Genomic DNA, 26,020 nt, shown 5'->3' with positions numbered 1-26,020 from the left:
AACATTTTAATACAAAAGGCATATCCAGATCTCCTTTGGTGTCTAATGTTATCTGGGGAAAATGTACTACATTACCTTTCTTGGATACATCCTTCTTTCAACAGTAAATCTGGTGTTGGAAGACCGGACGGTGTTAACGGTTGTAGATATTCTTTGGAATATTGTTGTTTTCATCTTCCGCACGATCACCACCAACTGTTTCAGCATAGTCTATTGATATGCATTTAATCAATTTGCTGTGTAACCGATCGACAATTTTCATTTTAATTCGTTTGACTTCATCGTTTCTTGGTGCTAGGATTGCCCAAGTACTCATTTCTTCTGTTGACATCCTTTCGGGATGAAATTCATCAATAAGATTTGAACATAATACAGTGATTCCTCCTCGATCGCGAGGGTTGCGTTCCAGAACTCCCTGCGAAAGGTGAAAATCCGCGAAGTAAAAACCATACGTTTATATTGTTATTTTTATATTGTCATGCTTGGGTCACAGATTTGCACAGAAACACAGTAGGTTGTAGAGACAGTGATTTAAAACACTGCAAATAAACATTTGTCTCTTTTTCAAAAGATTAAACTGTGCTCCATGACAAGACAAAGATGACAGTTCTGGCTCACAATTAAAAGAATGCAAACATATCTTCCTCTTCAAAGGAGTGCAGGTCAGGAGCAGAGAATGTCAGAGAGAGTGAGAGAAGTAGAGAAAAGCAAACAATCAAAAATCAATACATGCTGTTTGGGCTTTTAAGTATGCAAAGCACCGCGAGGGAAGCATATCGTATATCATTGAGGAGTTTTATTTAATACATAATACATACTCTGATTGGACTGGGCAAACCAACTGAGGAAGCATGTACCATAAATTAAAAGACCCATTGTCCACAAAAATCCACAAACCAGCGGAATATCTGTGATATATATTTAGATATGTTTACATATAAAATCCGCGATGGAGTGAAGCCGCGAAAGTCGAAGCGCGATATAGCAAGGGATCACTGTACGTCTTCTTTAATTGGGAACTTAAAGTGAGGAAAACGTAAAAATGTATAAGAGCTGAGAGAGCGGGATATGTGTCTGTCAAAAGCATTCACACAAATGAGATGTGAGTGGACCGTGTGCATGTTTGAATATGGTTGAGAGGAGGGCATGACTTGAAGCAATCTCATGTCAAAAGTCTCGTCTCGCAGGACTTGAAAAAATCTCTTCAATAAAGTCTCATCTTGTCACAGGATTTTTTTATATAATAAACATACAAAATATACTTGTGTAATACGTGTATATGTTTAATATGTCACTGTGCTTTGTACAAATATAATTTTATAAATGTACTTTTCTTTCTACTCACATGTATAGCTAACACAAAGCCAGGTTTAGCACAGGGGCTCATCATTTAGAACTGCTAGGCAAGCACTAGATGACAAGACAGGGACCACTGCGAAATGGCCATTGTATACTATTTTTGTTTGTCAAAGTGAGCATAAAATTGTACCCTTTTGCTTTGTTTGGAATGGCTTGATTCACCTACGTGGAGGCCTACACATGAAGAAAGAGTATAAAGCCTTGGAACATTGCCCCGCACACCTTTAGAAGCCAACAGCCACATGGGAGATAACGTCATCTGAGCCGGAAAATCCTTCCAATGCAGCGATGAAAATGACAAGACTCTATACATTGGACTCCCACTCCCGAAATGGGTTCTTCTCATGGCTTCCTTCATTTGTTATGCAGCAGAAACTGTCATTAAAGAAAGCTAAGTTATTTCTCCGAGTTGATTTCCTACCCTCGTATCACTAAGGGAAGGGTATTGCCTTTTAATATCATATCTATACAGATTCAGGTTATGTAACATGCCGCAATTACAAAAGAACTCATTCCAACAAGGGTGCTAACGCCCCCTGCTGGATACAACTTGCAGATCACTTTCACATACAGTAAATTATGAACTATAACATAACACTAAGATTAATATAAACGCATTCCTACTGTAACTGGGTGTGAGTTTTGCAGACTTGGGCTTAGGTTTGAAGATCTGCCCCTCCAATTTTCATCTCAGTGTGACTCACTGTAGCTGGATTTTCTTGGAGCCAAAGTAAAGGTACAAAAAAAGGTTACATGTCAATCATAATCAGTAATCATGATAGCTGAATTCACGTTGTAATGGATGGACTAACTTCCCTTACCTGGCCTGAAGTGCAGCTCCTCTAAATGATCCGTGGAGCAATAATGAGGGATGGCTGTGCCGACTGCACTTGTGCAAGTAAACAAGCAATCAAGCAGTTCCCCTATGATGTTCTCCGTAGCCACACAGCTTTACTTCTGCACACCTACAGTCAGGAGGTCTGACCCGCACGTCAAGTGCACAGAGTTGCCATGGGCCCCAGACACACTTCACCACAAAAATATGCAGGTGATTTCCACCGCACAAACAGAAGAGCGGCTTGTGTGTCTGATGTCTCGTGTTTTGTGTACCACCATAAGATGGAAAAAGAATAAAGGGTCGAGATCGTGGTTGAATTCGCTATACCTGTAAAGCACTTCACATGAACCCCAACTCCGTTTCGTAGCATATCATTGGCTGCCAAAAGAAAAGGTTGAGCTTCCAATAACTTGGAAATGTGAAACTGCGGGAAAGTCATCATGTAGTCACATAATTTAAGATCCCCAGTGAACCCTAGTTGTGTAATCTGACATCCTCAGGTGATGAGAGCAGCAATTGCAGTCGCCAAGTAGCGTAATACAGCTTTAATAAGTGAGTTAAGTAAAATAATCACAAAAATATTCCTTGAGCAATATGTAGCTACTAATTAGGAACTGTATGGGTTGGAACAAAAGCTAGCAGCTATTGTGTCGATCCACTATTGAACTTTGGCAGTTAACCCGTCCTATCCCAAGCCATCTTAACTTATGGGCACAATGGCATTGGCCGGAGGCCCCAAGAGCATAGTGGCCCACGATGCTTCTGATACCTATGTATGTTTCTGTTTTGCTATGAAAAGCTGGGTCCGCAGTGCACTATTTTGCCTGGGGGCCTATGATGCTGTTAAGGCGGCCCTGAGGCAACAGTCTTGACTAAGCACTGTGCCACCTTGCTGCCCCATTACTTCCAAAGCCCCCTGTCAGACTCTGTCACGTAGAGCACTGCTAGTTTACTGACCACCACTCAGAACAAATACTTCATTTTAATAAGAGTGGTCTGCAGCTCTCCTATTAAATAATTTATAAGTCTTTCAACTAGGCATATTAATATTTGATGATGGTCCTCCTCAGATGTCACCTGTTAAAAGACTGTGAATGAGACAGACTATGCTGCGACATTCTAAAGCTAAAGTTCTATTTCTCTGGACTCTGTTTTCAGACAGTTTCATGTTTGGATCCTTTTTGAATTTTAGTAATTGTTGCCTTGTTTGTAGAATGGACTATTGAGTGTATTGAACTGAAGACAAAGTTCCAAGAATTCATTTACATTGTTCAAGGCAACTTGGCTTTTCAATTTGTTACTGGTGAATGTGAAAGGAGCTGGAAGAAACAGATGTCCTGCATGAAATAGTTTAAAATAAACAGCCCAAAAAGAACAATTAGCACCATGTTTACTCTTTAGGTAAGTATACAAACATCCGTCGCATACATTAGGTGTACATCATTGATGTTTAGGATGGAGCACCGGAATCAGACCGTTGGGCTTGTTCTTGCATTGTGTGCCCTTAAGTAGGTGAGGTGTGTGGAGAGCCTTCTGTCATTCTAATTCCAGGACAGTGACCAGTTTGTAAAGTGGTCTATGCTAACATGCTGGTTGCCTGTCTCCATTTTTTTTCAGGTGTTCTCCTCCTCGAAGAGGCCATGCTGCTGACTCCAAAGGATGGCTCATATATATGTGGATGGCTGGGTTACTGGGCTGGCTGGTGGCTCAGCTGGTGTTTGGGAAATATCCTGGACCGACCCCTTCCTGTTGTCCTGGGAATACTTGCGCCTGTAGGTGGTGTGCTAGGAGACTGTCTACTTGCCGCACTTATGACTCGGTCCCTTGGAAGGAGATTCCTGTCCCTGGGAGCTGCAGCTTTATTGGCAGCGCAGGTTAGAGAGATGTTCCTCACGAATCCTCCTACAGGGCTGGACAATTTCATAAGAAGCTTACTTAAGATGGACCCTCAATTTGTTTACAGTGTTTTGTGCGGCCCTGTTTGTCTTCTACTGAGTCAGCTGGTGCTGAAATTAGGGGCCATGTTCTCTTGGAGATGCCAGAACACAAATCTGAACAAGGACTTGACATGTGGTGTGGGCACCATATTATGTGGTATGTTTGCATACATTGCGTCTACACTGAGTAAGAACAAAGCTGACATTGCAAAGCATTTTGAGATTGACAACAGTATGTATATTGCCTGGTTCTTTGGATGGCTTCTGCTTGTTTCTATGATTCATATTAACCAAAACCTTTAACAAATAATACATCTGGCACACACGTAAAAGTAAACAAAACATGATTGTGCATTTTACTGGAGTTTGCTGCTTCAGGCCTGCAAAGCACATGGCAGTGTCTGGCATGACTACCTTTTATCTTTTGCAGGCTGGGTTCAATTCCATGCCCGGTCTCTGTCTCCCCAATTTGTGTGCGTTTGCCACTACATTTCTAAATGTACAATGGATTATGCGTGCCCCCTAAATTGCCCAGCTGTGGGTTTGTGAGTGACAGACTGGCACCCTATCAACAATGTTGATAAGCTCAGCCACACCCAGGAATTTACTGTAATATTATATTCTTTTACTATGTATTATAGTAAGCATGTTTAAAAAAAAAATTATGAATATGGCAATACTGGCAGTAATTGATGTTATGAAAGATGGAACCCTTTCTTAGTTTGTACAGACTTAAAATTTTGTTGTTGACAAATTTGATATTTGTATATGAGATATTATACAGTGCATCACTTTTTCCACATTTTCTGTTACAGCCTTATTCCAAAATTGATTAAATTCATTTTTTTCCTCAGAATTCTACAAACAACACCCCATAATGACAACGTGAAAAAAGTTTACTTGAGGTTTTTGCAAATTTATTAAAAATAAAAAAACAGAGAAATCACATGTACATAAGTATTCACAGCCTTTGCTACATACTTTGTCGATGCACCTTTGGCAGCAATTACAGCCTCAAGTGTTTTTGAATGATATGCCACAAGCTTGGCACACCTATCCTTGGCCAGTTTCGCCCATTCCTCTTTGCAGCACCTCTCAAGCTCCATCAGGTTGGATGGGAAGCGTCAGTGCACAGCCATTTTAAGATCTCTCCAGAGATGTTCAATCAGATTCAAGTCTGGGCTCTGGCTGGGCCACTGAAGGACATTCACAGAGTTGTCCTGAAGCCACTCCTTTGATATCTTCGCTGTGTGCTTAGGGTCGTTGTCCTGCTGAAAGATGAACTGTCGCCCCAGTCTGAGGTCAAGAGCGCTCTGGAGCAGGTTTTCATCCAGGATGTCTCTGTACATTGCTGCAGTCATCTTTCCCTTTATCCTCACTAGTGTCCCAGTTCCTTCTGTTGAAAAACATCCCCAGAGCATGATGCTGCCACCACAATGCTTCACTGTAGGGATGGTATTGGCCTGGTGATAAGCGGTGTCTGGTTTCCTCCAAACGTGACGCCTGGCATTCACACCAAAGAGTTCAATCTTTGTCTCATCAGACCAGAGAATTTTGTTTCTCATGGTCGCTGAGTCCTTCAGGTGCCTTTTGGCAAACTCCAGGCGGGCTGCCATGTGCCTTTTACTAAAGAGCGGCTTCTGTCTGGCCACTCTACCATACAGACCTGATTGGTGGATTGCTGCAGACATGGTTGTCCTTCTGGAATGTTCTCCTCTCGCCACAGAGGACCTCTGGAGCTCTGACAGAGTGACCATCGGGTTCTTGGTCACCTCCCTTCTCCCCCGTTTGCTCAGTTTAGATGGCCGGCCAGCTCTAGGAAGAGTCCTGGTGGTTTCGAACTTCTTCCACTTATGGATGATGGAGGCCACTGTGCTCATTGAGACCTTCAAAGCAGCAGAAATTGTTCTGCAACTTTTCCCCAGATTTGTGCCTCGAGACAATTCCTTTGACTTCATGCTTGGTTTGTGTTCTGACATGAACTGTCAACTGTGGGACCTTATATAGACAGGTGTATGCCTTTCCAAATCATGTCCAATCAACTGAATTTACCACAGGTGGACTCCAATTAAGCTGCAGAAACATCTCAAGGATGATCAGGGGAAACAGGATGCACCTGAGCTCAATTCTGAGCTTCATGGCAAAGGCTGTGAATACTTATGTACATGTGCTTTCTCAGTTTTTTATTTTTAATAAATTTGCAAAAATCTCAAGTAAACTTTTTTCTCATTGTCATTATGGGGTGTTGTGTGTAGAAGTCGGACGAAAAAAATGAATTTAATCCATTTTGGTATAAGGCTGTAACATAACAAAATGTGGAAAAAGTGATGCGCTGTGAATACTTCCTGAAACACTGTATATACACTAATTTTCAAAAGTTTTAGAAAACTTCAGTTTTTATGGAATTGCACACAGATTAATGTCTTAATACTTCATGAAATCAAGGCACAGAACAAATAAACATTGGCAAATAAAACAATAAGTCAAGGAATCATTAAGTGTGCAAAATTTGATTCAAATTTTTCATTAATCAAAGTAGACACCTTTTGCCGATATAACAGCCGAACTGTGCCAATCCTTCGGATTCAGAATGCCACTCACTCTGTGCAAGTAAACAAGTCTGCCTCCAGCAAAATCATCCCAAACCATCACACTTCCTTCTCCATTCTTGACAGTTGGGTGTCACACGCCGAGGATCCATCTTATCACAAGCTCGACGGCATACACACACTCTCATTGGCCCATTAGGCTTTCTTCCAGTCTGCAGTAGTCCACTGCCGGTATTTCCAGGTCTGATTTTGTCCTTTAAGGAATGGCTTTCTCAAACCTGCAGCACAAAGTCCACACCTCCATTAATGGTTTTTTTTTTGTTTTTGTCTTTTCTCTCTCAGGACAATTAAATAATTCTTTATCCTAGTTACTAACGCACTTCCGTGAACAAGTAGGAGTGGCAGCTTGAAAATGTTGTCAAGTTTTAGACAGATTTATGCATGTCTGAACACAATTTAACCATTCAGCAAGATGACTGTTTGTGGATCAATTCACATGTTGCACTTATTCCTTTGTTTTCTTTTACCATAAATACAACTAAAATCTCCCTTTCTGAAAAGAAATGAATTACCAAATAAAATTATAATAGTCTCACTATAAGCATGTTAAGATATTCTACTTTTCTTTACTCTACCCTCATTTTCTGTTGTGATTTCGCTGCAAGTTTTTTTCAGAACTGCATCTCTAATGTGTTAAATGAAATTGGTGGAGATTGAAAAATATCTACAGTGCTTATTTGACATTCAGCAGTTTCTGAACAGTAGAAAATAAATGTTTTTAACTATTATCAGTCTCCTACACAAGAGATTTGTACACCATGTTGATGGATGAGCACTGATGTTAGTCCTGTTATTTATAAATGTGGACCATGGAGCACAGATGTCCTGTCAATGGAATTGATCAGAGAACGGGGAAAGCTGCATTACTGCCTCAGTCAGCTTATTTTTTCTGGACACTGGAGAAATTAACATATGTTAAAGTGAATGGTACATGTTGGTGTAACTAATTGATGCCACTTTTTCAGATCATTTTTTGTAAACAGTGACAAGCCAAGTCTTCATTCATCCTAATGCAACATTATAAGGATCATTTTGCTTTTTATCCACTGCCCTACTTTTAGGTTGTTAAACATCATCACATTTTTTTTAAAAATCTGCAATTTATAACATTTTTTCTAGTTGAAGCCTTTCGTTTTAAAGAACTACACATAATTAAATTCTTGGCACATCCTGTTTAGTTAGACATCACGTTTCCTTAACACTAGAAGTCCCAGAGCCTACGAAAAAACTCATAGATCCGTCCCACCTTAAAATGCTTCTCACCTCCCCGTCAGCGTCTTTTGTGCTGTAAATGTGTGGATAAGCAGCAACCAGCCTGCCACACATCCCCCACCGGTGCACAGTTTTCTCAGCTCAAGTCTGTTTACCTGCTTGTCAGTTGCTTGGAGTTGTATAGAGTGAGAAGTCAAGCAAAATCACACCTTTTATAAATACTATAACGTTATTGGGAACACTTGCATTTCATGTGTGTTCCGTGTCTACAATGATCTAGGCACAGTAAACATATCATTAAAACAGAAACGTTTTTCATGTTTTAGTAATAATTGACAAAATGTAGACATGAAGTTTATAATGTGTGAAGCCTGAAGTCCAAATATCAAAGAAACACTTTCACAAAAGGTACAAATATAACAGAACAAGTGCGATTTTACTCAAAAATATAACTGCAGCAAAACAACTCGCGTTAGGGTGCGACATTGACACACATTTATTACGACCGCTTCGGTGGCACAATGGTATCAACTGTTGACTGATAATCAAAACTTCACAGGTTCAATCCCCGATGAGTCCGTTTTGAGAAGTGAGCTGCTTGTATTCTTACTATTTTAGAATAAAAACATACATTTGATTTCAGTCTGTAACAGCCATGTAAATGTATGATACTTGTAAAGGTTAGCTTTGTTTTGTTTTTTTTTTTTTATTTATTCAGTTTCATTCTCTCAGTTGCGTTCACGATCCTACCCCCCACCTGACACTGCTGTTTTCACATAAAGACGCGCTATACTTATGACTGTAGGAAGGAAGGCTGTAGGAAGTAAGTAACTAAATCCAAATAAACAACATTCGATCTAGGCAGGAAATAATAATCTTTACCAGTATGGCCTTATAAATACTATGCCTTAGCAGTGGTATGGATGTTTAAGTTCAAGTTTACCATCATATGTACACAGCATAGTGAAATTTGTGTGCATCTTACCAACAAACAACACATCAGCACTGTCCAGCTAGTATTACTAGTCAAGTGTGGACTTTACTTATCTATCTATTGGAATACAAAAAATTTTGACTCAATCCATGTGACCTATATCTTTATTTTTTTATCAATTTGTGGAAATTGAATGTATCTCGGTAGTTAGTTGAAAGTCTAGGGTTTAAATTGAATTGTAATTCTATAGTGGTTATTTTTAACTCCTATAAAAAAATCCTTGGACAAGGCAAAACTTTTTAGTCTGGGACGAGAATAAAATTTCAAAAAAGGGTGAATGCAAAATAAATGAAAACAATCATTTTCAGAAAGAAACAACATACAAAATATGGAGCCACAAGTTTAATAAACTATATTTTGTATATACAGTGTAGATTGCTTTGTTATGTCCAATAGAACGGTTATTTTCATATGTATAATCCAATAATCTGTAAAAAAAAAAAAAAATAAAAAAAATAAGCGTTCAGTTTTATCTTGTTTAGTCAATTTCTATTTCTACCATTCATCTCTACTGTTTGAACAACACAAAAATAAAGTTTTTAAATAATGAATATCAGATCTGATTATCAGAATAAGACATATTATATTAGTAAGCAGGCAATACATAAAAATACGACATTTTTTAATTAAAAAAAAACGTACTTACAGTAAAAAAGTATACTATTGCTTACTCTTCATCATCAGGAGGGATACCCAATTCCTCATCTGTCCACTGTGAGGCATCAGGCCAGGGAAAGTGACCCTGAAATAAGACATTATGTAAATGTTATAATACATTTTAAACAATCACACATATTGTTAATAAATCGACTTGGGCCTTTGTGTTGTGTGTAGTGTTTTGTTGTAAGTCAACCATGCCAGCTACAGCTTTCTTTAGTAAAGAATGGTTACAGCTTTACGTAGATTAGACAACTGTTTAGGAAAGATTCCATCTTAAAACAACCATTCTCTCAGCAGACTAAAAGCACAGTCGAACTCCAGCTACCTGAAAGAATTCTCTCTTACCCTTCTCTTATTCACTTTTTACAGTTCTATGCCAGACTTTGAGGAATTTATTGCTGCAAGCAAAGAAAAGCTTCTTTCCTTTCTCATAAATGACAATTGAAAATTACTGCCAAATGTCTTGACATTACTTATGGCATATTAATGGATTTTATTTAAACTGTCATTTTAAGGGGCTTTGAAACTACTGTTATTTTTTAAATAATTTTAAACATACGTAGCTCCCACATGTCTCTTTCTCCTAACTAGCTGCAGTTTTGACACAAACTGCCTAAAAACAATGAGGTGTATCTTAAATACAATTCAGTCAACCCTATTCCTCTACTACAGATTTAAACAAATGGTTTAAAGATTCACTCTTACTCTTTGACTTCCCTGCTGTAGAAGTAAAATTATGTCCCTTTCACTTCCTGCATCAAAACGTTTAGTTACAGGAACCTAGGCCTCCAACTCAAATCTTATAGTACAGCAGTTTTGTTAAAAAGTGTACTACAGTACTCCAGGTAATCTGAAGCAACAATATTACACAGGCACTTTAATCATTTTTAATTTAGTCAATCACAAAGGAATGTCCAAACTGTATAAACTCAATAATTCCTTTGACATTGAGACAAATTAAAATCAATATCATTCTATCAAACCCAGCTTAACAGGAACCCAGAGGATTAATGAGAAAGTCCCTTTAAAACCACACAAATAGGTCTTAAAAGTTTTCAAAGACTTGATCTGCATAGCAGGAAAGAACACATAAGCCACTGCTATTACAAAAAAATCATAAATGACTGAAGATTGTTAGATATGTCTGGAAGAAGAATTCAATTGTGTGAAGCACAATGTTTCAGAAGAGAAAACAATGGAGAGGATGAGTTAAATAGACCTGAAACAAATCGAAAATTGCTTTTGAATGGACAAACCTCACATTCATGGTAAAACAAGGGCTTTGGGAGTGTAGCGATTGGATGTATTGTTTTTGCGCCTCAGCACCTTCCTGTCATTAAGTAAATATGATTTCTGCAGTTCACCAGAGATTAACTTAAGTAAAAATGTTTGGCTGTCTGTTAATCCTTAATAGTCAATTAAATACAGAAAGTGAAGCACAAATCAAAATTCAATAGTCTAAATTCACCAGGTATTTATTTTTTCACTTTTTACACTAGAAATGCTTAAATCTTCCAAAGCACTGAATTTGGGGATTTTTATAGGTTCCCATACATTAAACACCTACTTCCTTACAGAACTAAATACAAATATACAGAGAATTAAAGATGACGACAGGTTAACTATGTATCTTCTGATAACCATTTGTATGTGAATATCTAAAACTACACTTTATTAAGTGTGTGGAATCCAGAGTTGAAAATGTCCAAATTATTAGCTATTCTATGGATGCTGTAGAAATATATATATATATATATATATATATATATATATATATATATATATATATATATATATATATATATATATATATATATATATATAAAAAACTTCAACCACCACCTTCACACCTATTTTGCACTGAAAAGCTCAAGAATGCATTCTCCTTTCAGCAAATATAAAGGTCTTGTTTCTCCATCTGGCAGTAGCTTGATCTTGTCTGCCTGTATAATACAACTAAAAAGCATTTTGTTGATCATGTACATGCCTTTCTGTCAGCAGTAAAAATAAATAATTTGAGCAAAGATCAATCAAATTATTTATCTTTATTATATTGGAAAATATTTTGCAAGACTATTTGCAAAAGTTGGTATTGTAACTTTGGGATGGCAGGGAGTCAAATGATAAAGCGGAGGCTGTGAGCGCACGGCATTTTGGATTTTCCACCAAATATGCCTTCAGTGGAGGGTCTTCTCGGCAATGCTGTAGTAATGCTTGAAAAAAAATTTTTTTGATGTGACAATCCATAATTCAGATATGGCAATTGAAACATAATGCTTGTTGTCACTGTATTGGGGGCTGGAAGCAGCATTTCTACTGTGGTTTCGAAATACATTTTATACGGGTATAACCCTTGCATAGACAGAGAAAGAAAAATGAGGAGGAAAAGAAAAAAAAAGCTCAACTGCCACCAGCGAGTGGAGAGATAAAGAGAGAGACAAAGTTTTTAACACTTTAAATTATAAATGGTGCATATGTGAATGAAGCTAATACAAAGGAAAGCTTTCCATAATTGAGTTTAAATTCTTTCCTTTCAATGTATTCTTATAGAGCACACATCAATTATTGCAAACAAATTATCGTAATATTATACACATAATGAAATGCTACAAAAACAGTTATAAATTAACACCATTTAAGATCTTCACACAAATATTAAATTTACTTTTATATAAACAGACATACATACACAGACACCCACGACTTGCCAAAAGGTTTAGAACACTTGGCGGAAACAAGATTATGCTTTAATCAGCATAACTCTGTCTAGAAACACTTATGATACAAGCCACAAATATCATGTAACTCAATATTAAAAACATAAACATTTATTGCAAAGCAAGAAGATTTCAGTCTATGTATTACATGGTCTTTGAATACTGAAAGAAATTTTAAAATTTGTTTCTCGTGAGTGCTAGTTTTTTGATTGCCCACAGCAGCTACTGACTCTCACAATATGTTTAAAAATTGACCTTCATTTGCTAAGTAATAGTTCCATCTTAACTGATCATATTGTTCTATGTTCATGCAGTAATTACAAAGTTTTACCCATGCTTCCTCTATTATGGTACATTATAGTGGACCCACAGCTGCTACTAAAAATGGTGAGAAAAAGTTAATGGGGTAACATGATAGTTAGCTGTGGGAATATCTAAGAAAACAATTTTAAACTTATTTTATTGCTGTTCTGACAAAGTTTCAATATGCATTTCTGGTACTTAACTAACAGAGTCTCTAGCATTTTTTGGATGTGTATATTTTGATGAAAAATTTAAATGTTATATGCTCATTACATGTTGTTAATGCATCTAACAACATGGTACTGCTTAAAACAGTTATTTTCTATTTAAGAAAAACAATTTCTAGCATTAAAAACTTGTTTCAACAGTATATCATGTAGAGGCCTCTTAATTATACTCCATTTTATCAAACCAATGTTTACTTGAAAATACTAAGTAATGAATAACAAAGTTATGTTACTTATTCCTGCAACACAGAACTGCCAAAAACAGTGGGTCCTAGTTTAAAGGTACTATTTCACTTTCCATAGTGGTACAGTTTCAGGCCTTAGTTATATTTGATTTTACTAAAACCAGTGTCTACATATCCCAAATACCGAATCTAACTCATTACAGTAAGGTTAACACTGTAGTTGTTCAAATAAAATGGAACTGCTCGCAATACACATTTATACAGTTTAAAGTGCACACGTGTGATAAACCTATTTAAACCAGTTTTCCATTAAAAAAAAAAAACCTTACTGTAGTATATTATATATAAAACACCATTGAAATCAATTCTTTATTCTGTTATTAAGAACCAAGTTTGAAATTAGTTCTGCACATCTGTATACTTTATCTGGAGTTGATTGCTATTAGAAAACTGGTTCTCCCATGCCAAGATAAATTTGAAGATTGAAGTATCATTAAATAGCCAGCCAAAGACCTTATTCATTATTTAGAATTGTTGGTTTCTAATAGCTTTACTGTCTGACTCCTAAAGTCTACAGCATGTTGGCTAATTTGGAAATAAAAGACCATTCACTTGTATCCTTTTTTTTATTTTTTTGCATTCATTTTAATGCAATCCATACAAATCAATCAAGTTTTTACAAAAAGAAAAATTGAGTTAAGGACAAATCGATCCCCACCCCTGAGAGAGAGAGAGCAAGCCAAACGGCGTGAAATGTAAGGCTTGTAAACATACCTAAATTAATAAATTATCTGTGCTTTATGAGCTTATTTTAAAATATTACTGGTTAAATCCTGCCATGTTTTGAAAAAAGTCTGTACGGATCCTCTAACTGAGTATTTGATTTTTTCCAATTTCAAATAGTATAACACATCAGTTTCCCACTGACTTAAAAGAGGAGAGTTTGGGTTCTTCCAGTTTATCAGAATAAGTCTGCGTGCTATTCACTTGTATTCTAACAGTTTAACCCTCTGTCACTCACACCTATGCATAAGAGCAAGGGTGGGCCATTTTAAGGTCATGTTAAAATTCTAAATGGTAAAGAATAATACAAAACCAATAAACCTTTTCTGTGTTATGCTTGTCTGTGCCTCATGTTGTCTTTTAAGTGATCTATCAGCAATTATTATAGCTTTGAGTTACCTTAGGTATAAGTATAATACAAAGAAAGGTAAGGAAAACTGAAGCCTTGCTAAAATATCATATTAATTATTACCATTGGCAAAAATAAACCATATAATTAACATCAATAAATCCTTATGGTACTTTTCTATTATCGTGACACAAATCATATTATCGTAAAGCATGATGCGAAACTTGCGATAAGGCACCTAATAGGAATTTCATGATTAGGCACCCAAAGAGGACATTAACATTAGGGACCTATAGGTAACTATGCTCCACCCCCACTAACTTTAAGATTAGTATTTGTAGTTGGGGTAGGCCAGTCTTTGCCTCAAGATAATAGAAAAGTACCATCCTTTACTCTTGCTCACACCTCTAGTTATCAGATTAGAAACCAGGTGAAGTAGTACTCACAAGGACTGCGTCAGGATTATGCCAAAAATGCCAGAGAATCCAGAACCACATGGCACTGCTAAGAAATTCCGCCTGAAACTTCTGGCTCCTTGTCATTTGTGGACCCTGCCTGTACTGAGGTTCAATATGGACACCGCCACTCGCTCTAGGTCACAAAGAAAGTAAGGTGGGCAGGGGAAAACAAAAAAAACATAGAAATCACTTGTAAGGTACAGGTTTCTCACATACTTATCATCATTAAAAGACTTTAAACTTTACAGCTTATTCATGGTGATGCCACTTAACGTAAGAGGCGTCTAAAAGCACATTTGCTAAGCTAAACTCTTAAAAGTAAACCAAATATTACACAGGATTTAAATTTGGCCCTCATAAGGTGTTTTAAGGGTTAATGAGGGGTGTAAACACTGGAAACAAATCAATAATCGGCCACAAAATGCTTGCTTATATCATGTTAACAACATGTGCTATGCGAGTTAAATTCTACAAATTCATAATTTACACCACATTTATTTTACTAGTGAATGAAACTGCCTCCTCACTTTTTAAATAACGCATTTCCTTTGTCAGTTTCTTATGCTACCCACTCCCACCAGATAAACCGTGTATGCTGTACACTATAAAATACAGCAAACTGGTGTCTTCAGCAGTGTTGCTGCCTCAAAGCATCTAAATGCTGGGGGCTCCTTATGTTTCTATGAGCTTTCTTTTGCACCATGCGTTTTATCTCACAGTTCAAGGACAGGGTGCTTTGTAGACTGCCAGTACTCCTTGGACTGGTGTAAGTAAAGTGAGTAGTATGCTTTTCTGGCCAGGTTTGACTTCCTATTTTGTGCCCCCTCCTGCTGACACAGGCTTTGACTACCTTTGACCCTGCATGTAAAAAAGCAATTTGAGAAAACTGATATTCCAATGGCACATCAGGTGACATATTCCGTACACCTCAGTAGCATTTTTTAATTAGTATTTATTGAAATCTATACTAATGTGTCAACAGACCCAATGAGATGTACATTTTTAAAAAGTACTTCAATCTATGTTGAATAGACAGAATGAATTGTCTTTTCCACAGTGCCAACCAAATGTATTTCATAAACTTATCCGGAGTAGGTCAGATACATTAATTAAAGAGAAAGAAGCTTAACGTTTTGCTGTAATATCCTTTATCCATTCATTCACAGAACTTGGTTTCCATGTATGAGGGTCGCGGGAGTCCCAGTCTAATGTTAGCACTGAGCACAAAGTAGAAGTACTAGCATTCCAGGGACAAGGACTCTCCGCTTGCTCTATCATTTACACATATGCTCCATTATAGATGATACATTTTTATTAACTACACATCTATCAACCATGGAAAGAAATTATATAGTATTGCAGTTTAATTAGAGTATAAACACTGTGTCAAAGATTAAAGTGACTACACTGAAGCTTGTATGCTGAATTAGAAGACTTGTTAAGAAACTTCCCTAGTGCTGCAGTCAGTTACAGAAAGGTGGGATCTCAACCTCCACCCTTTCACACCTACACAAAACCATTACCCCAAATTTACCTGCAAATATCACAACTCAATTTATTAAATCCGTTTTACCTGAACATATCACAGCATGTGTTATAAAGCAATTTACATTACAGAACAAAAAGAACACCACACTTTAGGCTACCCTCCCAGTTACTGTACAGTTTGGAAATATCCACCATCGAAATTATCCTGTTTTACACAATGATGTTTAGAAAGTCATATATTGCTCGTCTTTTATATTCTACTTAATGCACGGTCTCGGAGTTTAGCAACTGAGCATTTTACTACATATTGTACCGTGTTTGTAATTATATGACACAATAAAATTTGATTTGACATACTCTTAAAAAAAAAAAAAGGTGTACCTTTATCAAAAATTTTTACTAACATAATCTCTCTAGGCATAAGCTATACAAATTACAAACATCCGTCTGTACATACCTTTATTATTAATTTCATATTTTTTACTATATGCGACATGCTTTTCTAAATACATAAAAATGGCGCTTCTCATGAATTCACTGTACAGATAAAAGTTAAAAACATTGTGCATACACAGACTGCATTAGCAATATATTTGATTTGTAGAAATACGCGTAACATAAGCCAAACCAGTGGCGGGGAAGAGTATGAGCATCATCTGGGCGAGACGCAAACACACACTGCAAGGCCGTTAAATTACATTTTTTAACCATGAATCCTGGAATATGCACAAGTAACCAATACCAAAATGGGAAATACACACAGGTGGAGAGACCCGGCAACATGCATCAAAAAATAAAATCATAATACATTTGACTTTGAAATTCTCTTAAAATACATATCTGGTCAAACATACTTTCTGAATCCAACTCGCGCTGGACCTCGGCTAAGCAGCTGTGCCCCGGCCCGAAATACGGACCCGAATCTTACTAGAGAAGACATTTCTCTGGTTTCTATGTAGTTTCCTTTAACCTGTACTTTTATTTAATTTCATTTGTCCTTTGTACACAGACAGATAGCCTGCCAAATGTCACCTCTCCCGTCTGAACCCTTGAAACCTACTAACAAGGCGTGTTACCATTGGCTAAATTCGCACATGCGCACCAAGGATCCAGCGGCAGGAGATTGGTCAATTGAAGAGGGGAGAAGGCGAAAAACGACAAAAATGCTGTAGAGAAACACACACACACACCAAAAGGTTTGCCAATGTCTAGTACCTGCAAATAGATCTTAATAAGACGTTGTAGTTTGGGTCAATAAATACACAGTTACACTACTTTTTTTTTTAATAAAAAAGTAAATAAGCTGCCATTACCAGGCTCTTTTGAGGTTTGGATTCTGTTTTTTTCAGTTCTTTTTTGATAAAGTACCTCAAGGCAAATATTACATATACCTGTTTAACAAGGATAATATTTAAAATGAATGTGTCTGTCATGATGGAATATCTTGGCGTGTAATGGTATTTGAAACTCCCCCCTATATTGTACAACTTGAACTATTCCAGTCGCCAGGCAACTTGTATACAATCCTGTCCGCGAGATGCTGCACTTCGGCGAACTACTTTGTATTGAGGAAATAATCAAAGCTTTAGCATCATTTATTACTGCCTACTAAATATTTACTTCTGTTGAAGGTGAGTACACACGAATTTGAATATTTTAACACTACGTTAAGCATGATACTAGGGTGACGTTTCAATTAAAGTCACAATTATGTATGTGTCGGAAAAAGTAATGAAAGTCAACATATACGGCGACATTCGGATCAATATGTTCAATGCCCTATTCAGCCACTCTTGTATCTGCCACATTCAGGAGTTAAGACACCTCGTTTGTTTACTGTTTTGGCCTGTAGAGTGGATGTGTGTATTTTGTACAAGCAATAATCCTGACAGCACAACCACACGCACCACTGGCACCAAGGCACCAGCGCTGAGGGAAGTTGTGTTTTATCTTAGTATTTGGAGAAATTGCCTTTTTTCCTAATACGTCGGAGGTTGTGCACAACAATTTGGTCCTTGCAGCATTGAAAATATTAGGACAAATCATAATGTAGCTGAGGTCTGGCAGCTTAAAATTAAGTTAAGCATTTTTTTAATAGGACTGCTCAAACATAAGCCACAATATTGTGCAGGTTATAATAGCTGGAGAGTAACCAACCCAGAAGTGATGTTAGGTTTGATATTACCACTTGGGAGTTTAGAGTTAGGAAGTAGAAGACATCTTGTATAGGATGGTCCAGATCTAATTATGCAATTTTCATTACGCTATAACAACGTGCAACGCAGGATGTTGGAGGAATCTGGACCGCCTGCAGTGCATTGGAACACGATCTTCCAAGTCAACGAAATGTTTGACCGTACTGGTTGCGCCAGTCACCCGAAATTGTATTGTTTTCCTGCGTTGCATAATTAGATCTGGACCACCCTGTATATAGTGAAGTAGTAATGTGGCCATTAAAGATATTTTTGGACAAACGTGATTTGAAGTAGTTATATTGTATCATCCGAAGGATAAACCGACTAGCAGCAGTATAGGACACCTAGCACGTATAAAGCCAGCCATGCTCATTGTGGTGTGTTTTCTTCTACCATTGTTACTTTTCAGGTTTCCCTAACACTTTGAATTAAATGAAGTCTTTTTAATTTTTTTTTTCACAAACATCAATGTATATTTTTCTGTGTTGGTAATTGTATTTTATTATGTAATCACAAGTCATTTAAACCATCCAGTTAATGTATGAAAAAACATATTTCCATTTGAAGACTACAAATAATCTCCTGTGTTTTGTCTCATGGATTAACACCTTGGAAAACTAAAGCAATTTTGTGAAAGATTATAAAAAAATACAGACTTAAAAAGGACAGTCTTCTAGAGACAGCTAAACCAAGGACAGACTACAAAAATGATAAAGTACTGGATAAAGTCAATTTCAAACCCGCTTAGTCCTGAATAGGGTCATGGGGGTCTGTTGTAGTCTATCCCATCTAGCATAGGGCGCAAGGTAAGAGTAAACCTCTGGACAGGGTGCCAGTCCATCACTTAACGAACACACACACACACTCCAGGGCCAATTTGGCATTGCCAGTTCATTTAACCTGCATGTCTTTGGACTGTGGAAAGAAACTGGAGCACCCAGAGGAATCACACGCAGACACTGGGAGAACATGCAAAACCCTGGTCTCCTTACTGAGAGGTACAGTAGCTGTGCTACCCACTGTGCCACCATGCCTCCTACTTGATACAGGACAAGTACAAAAAAGTTTAGTAGACTTCCACTATTCTGTGAATACAACTTTAAAGTAATTGTTTCAGCCTTCACTCTTTTCTTCCTTGTTTACTCATAACCAAAATAAATGCTAACCTCACAGCCATTCCACATGCAGACTAACTGCCATCTAGTATATGATGATCAATTTGTCCACATGGTTCATATATGTGAAAAAGGTTACCATACTATAAAATTTTACATGGACAAATGACTGTTATCAGCTTTTTTACATACTGTGCATTTATATGTCTTTATGCTCTCTGTCATTATTAAGTCTAATACAGTACTGTTAATCAGTAAACTAGATATAGTTTCTTGCATAAAGTATTTTCATAACATTGTCACCTTGCCCGATTTGGCATGGAATCACTAAATTACTTCAAATTATGTCTCTGCAGAATCATATGAAACTCTGACAAGGTTCAAGTCTACAGTAATTATGCTTCTGTGTTTCAGGTTATTTTTAATCCCACTGCAATGCCAGCACACAGATCTCATTGCCATGTCCATGGACCTCCAAACACGTTTCATGGCATCAGAGAGTGGAATGTCATCTTTGTGCTGGATACATCAGGAAGCATGTATGAAAGCTTGCCAGCTGTGAAGGATCACCTTATTCAGGAGTTGAACTGTAGGGCCCAGGCTCTTCCTCACTTTAAATTTAACATAATTGAGTTTAACAGTAAGGTAAATGACTTTCAAACGTTAATATATAATTGATGAATAAACACTGATTATTTTTCAGCATGTACCCATAGGCTAGAGTTGATATACCTAGTCCTTTGGCAAATAATTCTGAACAACTGTTTTCATAAATAATGTATATACTATTGACAAACTATACTGTAGTAATTAATTGTACATTTAAAATATTTGTTTATCATATTTTCTTGCAACATTATCCCTTTATATTTCACCAACCATTAGTTTGCCTCTTGGTTAATACACATTCCTTAATCCAAAGGGTGTCCTTTGTACTTCCTTTTGGGCTCTGATCTGGCTGTAGCCTCAATGTGACATAACAGTGGAGCCTGCACATACAGTAATAAACCATAGCAACAAATTGAAGTGTGTGCTCCCACAAAATTCCCTAATTCAATATTTTTGGGAGACTAGGGGGCTTCGCCCCCTGCTTGCTTCGCTTGCCAACCCCATGTTGCTATTTCATTAGTTTCACTTTTATTTCAGAACTTATGTAAAAACAATATTTGGAATCTTTCGAGTCCCAGTGGGCTGAATCTCTTTAATGAGGTCAGTGAGACAAATGTTTAATGATTCAGGATAGGTTTCTCTGTTTGGAATTTCAGCACTGACAAAAGATCTACATCATTAGCAGTTAAAACTTTTTTTTGCAAAGTAACCAATTAATGCACGCGAGGTAAACTCCATTTTTGAAATTCTCTTGACTTAAACTTCAAAGCCTTACAATATTCACATATTCTATTTCTTTGTTTTGGCACTGTCGTTTATTTCTGCTTTCATATTCTGTATCTTGCTCTGCATGTGTTTTGCACCTACATTTTTTTTGAGTCTTTTGAATTCCAGTTTTCATTATCTCTAACCTGCTCTGCATGTGTTTGGCCCTTGTTTTTTAACCTCATTATGACGTTTTACTTTGTTTTCTACTATTTCAGACTTCGCTTTATCCTGCTTTGTTTACAATAAAACCTGGTCCGTGGTGATCATTTTCCCTTTTTCGAGTAATAATTTGTTTGTTTGCACTATTGTGATCTTTACTTTCTTTTTTTTATACTTTCAAATTTTCCTACTTTCATATTCTTTAACTTTCTCCACATATGTATCACACCAACGTTTTTTTTTTGAGCCTTTCAAATTCCACTGCTTTCATAATCTCTAAACTGCTCTGCATGTGTATAGCGCCAACATCCAGATTGGACGTGCTTTTTTTCCAATTCCACTTGTTCCGGGCTGATAATTACTTTCCTTATTTTATGAATTTGCATCTAGATTATTCTTTTTCTTTTTTGTCTCTCCAATGCTTTTGAGTCTCTTTTCTCCACACTGCTTTCTTCTTCGCTTAATTGTCAACGTTTCATCTATAACGTATTATCCTTATACGCTTTATATGCGCAGAGAGCCCTGGATCTGTGTGTGCTCAAAGCCAAAACACGACTGAGTGTGTTGCTGCCCGTGCGTAGGGCATGTCTTGCAAGAATCTCATGTTCTACGTCATCGCGAGATGGTCCTGGGTCACTCTCTTGGCACAAAGTCTCAGCCTCTTCACATGCACACGTACCGGTCCCGTACATAACTACACTTGGACAAAGTCACAGCCATGTGTGCATGCCCCTCTGTCATGCACCTCGACATACTACACATCAAATGAAACCTCAGAGTCTCGTCTTTCCGATGATATAAACCATTTTGACACACAACAACCACAGCACTGACATTAATGCCTTTTTTTACAGAGAAGTAAATACTTTAAGAGTTGACTTTTCCTAACTTTGAAGGCTCTCTGCAAGGCAAACATCAATATTTCCGAGCAATATTGGTCTCATTCTGCCCGTAAGGCTCCAGGGAATATAATCCAGTAAAACAATTAGGTCCAAATCACACGATAGATCCTCAAAGGGACAAAAACTCCAGAAAACGTTTTTAACTTGAGACTTGCTCCGACATTTTTTTCATTTCTATTGGTCATATCAGACATAATTTGTTTCTGTCGGCGATAACCATGCTAAAGCATGTTACACGGAAGTGTTTGCTTCTGATTGACACCTAAGTTGGCCAATTAGGAGGGGTCTGGGGGTGACTGGAGCCTCGTATAGCCACAGACAGCTGAACGATGACGCACAACTCCCACCCTGGTAGAATCGACCAGTTTGATTGGACGCTGTGAGTGACGCTCCAAACTTACAGCCAATGAGCAGCTGAGCACGCCAATGTGTAATTTGCCATGCAAACTTGTAAACAAAACTGAAGGGAGCCGTGCGTAACCGGCATTTGGCCTGTCTGCAGACTTGGTGCGTAAATTACGCGTGGTTGTTTATTGTGATTTCACCAAGTTTTTTCGCATTTTAAATATGGATAAACGTACAGATAAACGTAAATACACTCTCGACGAAGTAGTAGAGGCATGTACGCGACGTAACAGTGATGAATCCGACCAGGAGAAGTCTGAGGCAGAGAGCGACATTTCTGCTGTGGACTCAGTAACTGAGGACATGTTTTTGGATGGGATGGACGCCTTGCTTGATAGGTAAGTGTGTTTTTATTGTGTTTTCACACTATTTTACATAAAAATTAGATTGGCAGACACTACAGTATGTACAGTGACAAATAAATAATGACAAATTTGCTCACTTTTACAGGCAAAGTGACCCTGATTGGGAGCCAGAAACTGTGTTGGCTGAAGTCCATGTTGAAATGGATCAGTAAGTGACTATATTTTGAAAATAAGTAACTTGAATATAATGTATTGTAGGTCTATTGGTAACTGGTTTTAGGCTTATATAATCAGGTTTTCAGGTCATCTATAGATGATCTGTTATATACATATAAGCTGTGACTATTGATAAAGTTTTTTCCTCAGTGAGGCCCACCACATGTCTTATTAGATCTAATTCCCAGTGATGCTTAGCTTCTTTGGGATTGGGAGTGGTCTGGTCCAGGAGCCTTGCGGGGGTTGAGTTTCTTGGGGTTTTAGTGAGGTGCCTCCTGGGGAGTTAGAGGTGTGAATGTCCATGCTGAATGGATGTGTGGAGATATAAAGGACTGGCTGATGGTCCATCAGAGTAACTGGAGTACTTTCCAGACCTATGAAGGAGGTTGTCTTTGTGCTGTCAGGAGTAGTACAGTAGAACTTGTTTTTATATTTGTTTTTACATATTATATATAAGATTATAATCGTTTGTTGTTGTTGATATTACTTTTTAGACCATCTTTAGAGCCAGCACCAGAACCAGGTCCTTCCTCCAAGACTCGTCGGTTGACAAGAACCAGAAGAGGCAGGGGACGGGGGAGGAGCAGAGGAAGGGGACGTGGTGCTTGTGCTAGAGAGCCACCACCTGCAGAGGGGAAGTGGCTTAATGTTGAAGATCCAGACATCACACCTACCCACCCCCCCTTTTGTCCTACAAGGACTCCTGGACCCCAGATAATTAGCACGTCAAACTACACTGTGCGTGAACTATTTCAGCAGTTTTTTTACGAGCACTGTGTTACTGACTCTTGTGGCAAATACAAATGTGCACGGCAGATCCATTTACAAATCATGGACAGACAATGGCATTGAAGACCTCTACTCTTTTCTGGCAATTGTAATTTACATGGGCCTCTTGAAAGTACCTGCACTTACTGATTACTGGAGAAAAGGAAGATTATACAGTCTTCCTTTTCCTCAGTCAGTTCTGTCAGGTCGGAAATTCTTCTCAATTGTTCACAGGCTTCATCTAAGCAGTCCAGATGAGGATGCTAAAAATGAAAGTAAAAGAGGCACTGCTGATTTTGACTGCCTGGGCAAGATCAAGCCCATTTACATCGACATTAAAAATGCATGTCGTCAGAACTTCCAACCAAATTAGCATATCTCCATTGATGAGAGAATGGTTGCTTCAAAAGCTCGAGTGATATTCAAATAATACCTGAAAAACAAACCTGTTCGTTGGGGCTACAAGCTGTTTGTGCTTGCAGATTCTCAAACAGGCTATACGTGGGATTTTTTTGTCTATGAGGGCAAAAGTGCACAAGCAAGCAAAAAGGGGTTGAGCTATGACTCGGTTATGACTCTTGTCAACACCTCTTTATTGGGCACAGGGTACAAGCTCTTCGTGGAAAATTTTTATACGAGCCCAGTTCTGTTTCAGGATCTCCTGAAAAAAAAAATAACAGCCTGTGGCACTATCAGGACAAACACACAGGGTTACCCCAAAACTACTGTCAACACCCTGGACACCAAAGCTACCTGTGGCAGTATCAGGTGGATTCGGGAAGTCCCCTTGCTTTTTGTCCAGTGGAGAGATACTAAAGACGTCTTCATGTGCTCCACCATGCACACCGCCCATGGAGAGGAGACAGTGACTGGTAGGGTGAAAGGTGAGGCAGGCCGTTGGACCATGACAGATGTCCCCATTACACCAGCCATCAAAGACTAAAACAAGTATGTATAATATAACATGTATTTACCCCCTCTTGAAATAGTATTTGTACGTTACTAATATATTTGCAATGATTTTAGGCACATGGGTGGAGTCGACCTGTCAGATGCACTGATCGGCTATTATGAGGTTCTCCACAAGACAAAGAAATGGTACAAGACTTTTTTTTTTGCCATTTTGTGGATATTGCCATTGTTAATGCCTTCATATTTTACAAAGCCCAGTGCAAGGCAACGGCAGTAGCTCCTATGCACCAGAAGGCATTTAGGGAAACCCTAGTCTTGGAGCTAGCAGCTGCGGGATCCACCAGGACAGCACAACAAGGAGAGAACAGGGAAGACCATCATCGTTTGGTGCATATCAGCAGTGCTGGGGACAAAACTAATGGCCGGCTGAGGTGCAGGAGGTGCCAAGCAAAAACCCCTGTAAAATGTTCTACATGTGACATGCTCTTGTGCTTTCTGCTTGCTAGGGATTGCTACAATCAGTGGCACATGGAAAAACGCTGAGCTGTGTTGTAACAGTTTGTAAAAAAATGTATATAGTTTGTGTGTTTGTGTGCATTTTATTAAAAATATATATATATATTTTTGGCCCATACTTGTTTTGACTATTTTTATATTGAAATGTGTATTTTTTATTGTTTTTATTATGAAATATGAATTTCCATAACTAATAAAGTGACACTGTGTGTAGATATAGATTCCTCTAGGTGTAAGCTTTCAGTAGAGCCCTCATTGATATCTGTGTGTATCAAGCATTCAAAAGTTATTGCACTTTTTCCATACGTTCCCAAATGTGTCCAATTTGGATAGGTTTGGATAAACCATAGGTCCCTCTAAAAAGCGCCTGGACATGCCCACATAAAAACTGGTGTAAAAATGTCATTTTCAAATTTGAAATGTGAGTAGTCAACAAGTTAGTCTGTTGGTACATAGTGTGTTTCTGTCCCCACCTACCTACTGCAGCTATAGAGGCCTTTATTTTCACAAAAAAATTTGGCGAGAACAAAAAAATTCATTTTTTCTGTGAGTTCTATTGTGCATAACTTTTGATCAGTCACACCTACAGTGATTCTGATTGCTGTGGGTGAAACTAGAGAATGTTACCTTTACAAAGAGACCAAACGTGTTTATACTCCAGATGGTTCAATAACAGCAATGATTCTAATTTGGAGAGGTCAAATTACAAGCGATTTAGCAAAAATGACCCCGCTTGATAAGGGGTTAAGGTCCCCGCAAGACGCTCCGTGGCCAATCTCTTTAGTGTCGCAGGTCTTTTAAGTGTCTTCCATGATCTTAACGTGAAGATCATGTCTCGTCGCCCTACTGTTTTTCTCCAGGATTTTTTTTTATAATAGAAGAGATTAGGTTTCACTGGTCTGAAACTTCAATGGACACCTGTCTTCTTCATTTTTGCTATGTTAGGTACCTCATCTCTGTTTACATAAAATATGTTTGAATATGTTATTCTATCAATAACTAATTTTTTTAGTCATTATAGATTGGCAAAT

At 37.8% G+C, this 26,020-nt stretch overlaps 2 protein-coding genes across 2 annotated transcripts in view; one reads left to right on the top strand and one right to left on the bottom strand.

The window, feature by feature from the left end:
• Positions 1-9,276: 9,276 nt before the first annotated feature.
• Positions 9,277-17,186, bottom strand: ndufb2 (NADH:ubiquinone oxidoreductase subunit B2). Its single transcript, XM_039769511.1, has 4 exons — positions 16,974-17,186; positions 14,620-14,764; positions 9,596-9,691; positions 9,277-9,377 (listed from the first exon to the last, which is right to left on the bottom strand). The coding sequence occupies exons 1-3, from the start codon at positions 17,057-17,059 to the stop codon at positions 9,617-9,619; spliced, it is 306 nt and encodes a 101-aa protein (XP_039625445.1). The 5' UTR covers positions 17,060-17,186; the 3' UTR covers positions 9,277-9,377; positions 9,596-9,616.
• Positions 17,187-17,313: 127 nt separating this feature from the next.
• Positions 17,314-26,020, top strand: part of LOC120539447 — a 32,618-nt gene continuing 23,911 nt past the window's right edge. The window contains exons 1-2 of the mRNA XM_039769510.1: positions 17,314-17,750; positions 19,844-20,074. Coding sequence (XP_039625444.1) covers positions 19,865-20,074 — 210 coding nt within the window. The 5' untranslated portion in view covers positions 17,314-17,750; positions 19,844-19,864. The remainder of the gene's footprint in view (positions 17,751-19,843; positions 20,075-26,020) is intronic.

The sequence above is a fragment of the Polypterus senegalus genome, chromosome 11, assembly GCF_016835505.1.
Source record: "Polypterus senegalus isolate Bchr_013 chromosome 11, ASM1683550v1, whole genome shotgun sequence".
In the NCBI taxonomy this organism is placed as follows: Eukaryota; Metazoa; Chordata; class Cladistia; order Polypteriformes; family Polypteridae; genus Polypterus; species Polypterus senegalus.
Note: the sequence above shows the minus strand (reverse complement) of the source record. Positions and strands in the feature narration are given on the sequence as shown.